Source organism: Octopus bimaculoides, chromosome 16 (assembly GCF_001194135.2).
Source record: "Octopus bimaculoides isolate UCB-OBI-ISO-001 chromosome 16, ASM119413v2, whole genome shotgun sequence".
Taxonomy (NCBI): domain Eukaryota; kingdom Metazoa; phylum Mollusca; class Cephalopoda; order Octopoda; family Octopodidae; genus Octopus; species Octopus bimaculoides.
Genome location: NC_068996.1, coordinates 7,762,039 through 7,767,115, shown reverse-complemented (window position 1 = coordinate 7,767,115; position 5,077 = coordinate 7,762,039). Strand labels below are relative to the sequence as shown.

The 5,077-nt window shown below is 37.2% G+C and overlaps 1 protein-coding gene across 1 annotated transcript in view; it reads left to right on the top strand.

Moving 5' to 3' along the window:
• Window positions 1-4,773, top strand: part of LOC106873044 (PDZ domain-containing protein 8) — a 130,537-nt gene extending 125,764 nt beyond the window's left edge. The window contains exons 7-8 of the mRNA XM_014920251.2: window positions 1,360-1,440; window positions 4,070-4,773. Coding sequence (XP_014775737.2) covers window positions 1,360-1,440; window positions 4,070-4,339 — 351 coding nt within the window. The 3' untranslated portion in view covers window positions 4,340-4,773. The remainder of the gene's footprint in view (window positions 1-1,359; window positions 1,441-4,069) is intronic.
• Window positions 4,774-5,077: the final 304 nt, after the last annotated feature.

Genomic DNA, 5,077 nt, shown 5'->3' with positions numbered 1-5,077 from the left:
CACACACACACACACACACACACACACACACACCCTCTCCTTCCTTGATCCACTGTTTGTATTCCCTCTCATATTCACTTTGTTTTATCTTGAGATGCTCTGGCTTTCTTGTCATCACTGTCGTCATCTTCTTCCCAGCTACTCCCACCCTTACATAATGCAACATGGATATATTTCTCCTCTAGAGCAAAGTACCTGGGTTCGTCCCTTTTAACTTATCAACACCTGACATGAAACCACTGACCCATTTGGTTAAGACGAGGGTTTCTTTTCTCCTGTTCTGGCCTTGCAAGTTACTTGACATGCTCACAAGTGCTGGTTCCACATATAAAGGACCCAGTACACACTTAAAGTGGTTGTTGTTAGGAAGGGCATCCGGCCATAGAAACCATATCAAAGCTGACATTTGAGCTCAATGTGGTTCTGTAGCTTGCTAAATCCTATGAAACTGTCTAACCCATGCTAGCAGAGAAAAACAGACAAGCCAAACAAAGCTAATGAGTGGATTTGGTAGACAGAAACTGAAGGGAAGCTCATAATATATCTTTTATCTTTTACTTGTTTCAGTTCAGTCATTAGACTGCATCCATGCTGGGGCAAATGAATTGACCCCCCAGTACATTTATTTTCTTTTCTAAAGCCTGCTACTTGTTCTATCAGTCTCTTTTTACCAAGCTGTTAAGTTAGGAGGACACAAACACACACACACACAAACATGCACATGTATGAGCGTGTGTTTATATATTTATATTTATTTTGAGTATAAAATAGGTTAATTTTATTGATTTGTAGTTGATAATATGTTAATGTTATTTATATTTAATTAAATGATGGTAATAGTAATTATTTAATATATTATATAATACTTGTAATATTTTATGTAAATGTATTGTGTTGTTCTTTCATTTTTAAAAAATTGACTGTAGTATGTTTTTAGAATATTAAGTAATAATAGTTGAACATGTGTGTGCATATATATATGATGGGCTTGTTTCAGTTTCCATCTACCAAATCCCGAGTCCATAGTAGAAGACATTTGCTTAAGGTGGGACTGAACCTGGGATCATGTGGTTGGGAAGCAAGCTTCTTACCACATAGCCATACCTGCCCCTATGTGTGTGTGTTACTTACCTTGACATTGCATAGTAGTTGTAAACAAATAACACCACCATGTAAGTGGTTTCCATTTTTTCCAACTTTTCATGAAAACACTCATTTCCAAGTAAGGTAAATTTCCCCATGAACAAATGAGGGTTGATAATTCCATAAACTAAATAGTTGCAAAATATTCCTTAAAAATATAATCAGAATATGGAAAAAAGAAAGGAAAATGTATCAAAATTTATTTTCTCCCTTCAGGAACCACATATGGAGTTTGAAGTTGAGCCTAGAATTGAAGGAAAATCTTTCCCTCAAATAACTTCATTTATAATAAATCAGGTAAGTCTGATTTTTATGTGAATTTGATCTTTTTTTTTTACATTTGTCTTCTGGTTATTAGTGGGTATCGATTTTCTTCACTACTTCAGGGAGTGACAACCCTGCCTGACACAAGTCCCGGGCTCAGCTGGCTCCGGCTGACAGTACTCGGTATGGGCCCCTATCTGGGGTTATGGAAAGGAGACAACCTTCAAAGAAATCTAGAATGGAGCGCTGTAGGCAGTTAAGTGTTCAACTCTACACTCTTCTGGCAGCTCCTGCAACCAAGCTGGTGCCAAATGTAATGCTCTGCACTCCTTTGGACTACGTCAGCATGGTCGAGAGAGGAATCCTGATGATTGGGCTACCCAGGATTTTCTTACATCTAGCCCAGGCCTGCACAAAACTGGCTACATTTGCGTCACCTGCCAAAGGGAGTGTTTGTCCAGGAGAGGACTACACAGCCACAGCAGGAGATGTATTAGGACACGAAATGTAAAAACCAGACTGGATTATTTTATGCACAACTCCATTGTCTCCCGAGACAAAAAGGATGCCAACAACAACATTTTTTCTGTCATTTGTCTTTTTTTTCTTAACATTCTAATTTTTCTTTTTTTCAAATGGGAATGATCTCAATGTGGAAATGGCAAGGGACTGGGAGTTGTGGTGATTTACTGTACTTGAGACATGTCAAGCTAAGTAAACCCGCAATCATCCATACATGCAGCTCTGTCCTTTGTAAGTGCTGGTGCTATGTAAAATGCACTTGTACAGGTACTACAGAAATGCACCTGTGCCAGTGGTATGTAAAAAGCACCCAGGACACCGTAAAGTAGTTGGCATTAGGAAGGGCATCTATTTGTAGGAACCATGTCAAAACAAACAGTTGGAGCCTGGTGCAGCTCTCTGGTTTGCCAGCTCCTCTCATACTGTCCAACTCATGCCAGCATGGAAAATGGATGTTAAACAATGATGATGATATTAGGTTTCACTATTAATTTTGCTGAGGCCAAGTTAACCTTGCATCCTTTTGGGGGTTAATAAGTACCAGTCAAAAATTGGAGATGATGTAATCAAATTACTGGCTTTGTGCCAAAATTAGAAAGATTTTTGTTTCATCCTTATGATGTAGGATTAATTTTGATTAATACCTTGTAGTATTTGAATAGAATATTTCCTTGTCTCTTTTTCTCTCCTTTTCTCTCCCTCGCTGTCAGCTTTCTCCCATTAGAAATTTGATTTTTGTGCCTGTATAAAAATTAAATTTTATACCATCCAATTGTGGATGATACCAGCTCCTCTGGCCCCTGTGCTGGTGGCACGTAAAAAGCACCCACTACACTCTCGGAGTGGTTGGCGTTAGGAAGGGCATCCAGCTGTAGAAACACTGCCAGATCAGATTGGGGCCTGGTGCAGCCTCTTGGCCTCCCAGACACCAGTCAAACCGTCTAACCCATGCCAGCATGGAAAACGGACGTTAAACGATAACATTTCACATGTAAATTTCAATTATTTGCTGGTTCCACATGGCACATTTTTTTTCTTGAGGAAGGATAAAAATAACCGAGAAGTGATGGGAATAAATGTGGAAAGAGGTTGAGAAAGATTGAGACAGATAATGATATGGCTAAAGATGAGGGACAAAGAAAGAGTTGAGGACCAAGGGTTTTGATGAGGCTTGGATGGGTGACTGTAAAGAGAGGGCAAAATGGAAAAAGACTGGCATAGGGTTCCCACAAAGGATAACCCTTGCTTTAGCAGGGAAAGTGGTTCAAGCCTTTATATATTAAACTGACCATACCTGGCCTAAATATTCTACTTGTTCTATGTTCAAACCAGCCAAATCTGGCCTCTCACACCTACCCTACAATGTCCTTGTAAAAATAATCACATCAAAATCTTTAAGCTATTTAGATATTGCATGGTTAATTCATAGTAATGTGAATAAATAAGCGTTACATTTGATAGAGTAATTTGAATGCTAAAGGGTTAAATAACTTATCTTTTGATTTAATGATAAAAAAAAAACATACGATTGTTTTTTTCTGTTCTAGCATTTAGACCTCTTTGTTTCAGATTTACTTACTTATATTGTCTTGATTAGGATGTGACCTCAGAGAGCTATAAATACCACAAAGCATTCTATACCCAATTTTCTAATGGCTCTTACCAATTTGCTGCCTTTAGCGCCTTTATTGTGGAAATCAAATACGTCCACTCAAATTTTCATTACTTTTAACAGTCAGGAGCAGTTTTATATATCAATCACTTTTATTGAGGAATGTCATGTTTGAATATTTATTTTATTTATTTATTTATTTTTTTTGAGCTATGTGCAGTTCCATGTGGTTGGCATTAGGAAGGACATACAGCCATAGGACCCAAATTTAGACTGGAACCTTGTGCAGCTCTGCAGCTTGCCAGCTTCCAGTTAAACCTTCCAACCCATGCCAGCATGGAAACGGACGTTAAAGGATGATGATAATGTCAAGTTTATTAAGACTTACAGAAAATAATAATTTTAGTATTAGTAACCGTAAAATTTAATTTTGCAGTTAAAGGGTTAAAAAAAGAGGAAAATGAAAATAAACAAAATAATCTGATGATGGTAGAAAAAAATAAATTTTTCTTTTGTCTTTATTTTCAGATCAAAAGAGTCGTCAAAAAGAAGCATACTTTACCAAACTACAAAATTAGATTTCGACCATTTTTCTTCAAACCTGAAACACTCCATCCACAGGCTGATTTCTATATACATGGCATTCCATTAGGTGTTGGTGGGCTTGATGTTAACGTAATTGGTTGCAGCCGCCTTGCCAAAATACCATCAAATGTTGCACTCTTCTGCACCGTCTCCCTCAGTAAGTCGGCCATCTTCTTTGTCTCTTTCATCCTTGTTTTGTCTGTTTACATCTGAGGCACAGATATAACCAAACAGTTTTTCTTGAAACAAGATATCTCCTCCATATCACATCTCATCACACCCTGCCAAACCTCATCAAAATTATCTCATGGCATTTCCTTTCACCATATTCTTTTATCACATCAAGTACTGCTATTGGCAGTATATTTGAGTGCATAGTATTGCTACTATAGCTGTCATCACCACCTGTCATCACCACCTATCATCACTAACACCAACATCACTACTGCTCCTGTCACCAACACATCAGCCACCATCATTGTCATCATCTTCTGACAGTGCTGATCAATATACACACACATGCGCACAATGTTCATGTACTATCTTTACAACTCCTACAATTTATTATATCAGAGTTGAGATCCATCAATCAGTTTTATGAGAATCATCACAACACTTTCATGTGTTCTGATGTTTCTAATAAAAGTTTTGCCTATTGTTTCCAATAAACTCTGCAGAGATATCTTTATTTTTCATTTTTGATTTAATTTTTCAAATTGTAAAGTTAATTTATAGGCACGTAGCACACACACACACACACACACACACACACATATATATATATATATATATATATATATATATATAAACGTGCCAACACACAAAACTCCCAGATCTTGCTCCATGTTAATAAACGTGAACATACTCATTTTTTGAGTTCTATTTTTCGTGTTTGCACTAACATACATATCTATCTATCTATGCATACATATCTATCTATCTATGCATACA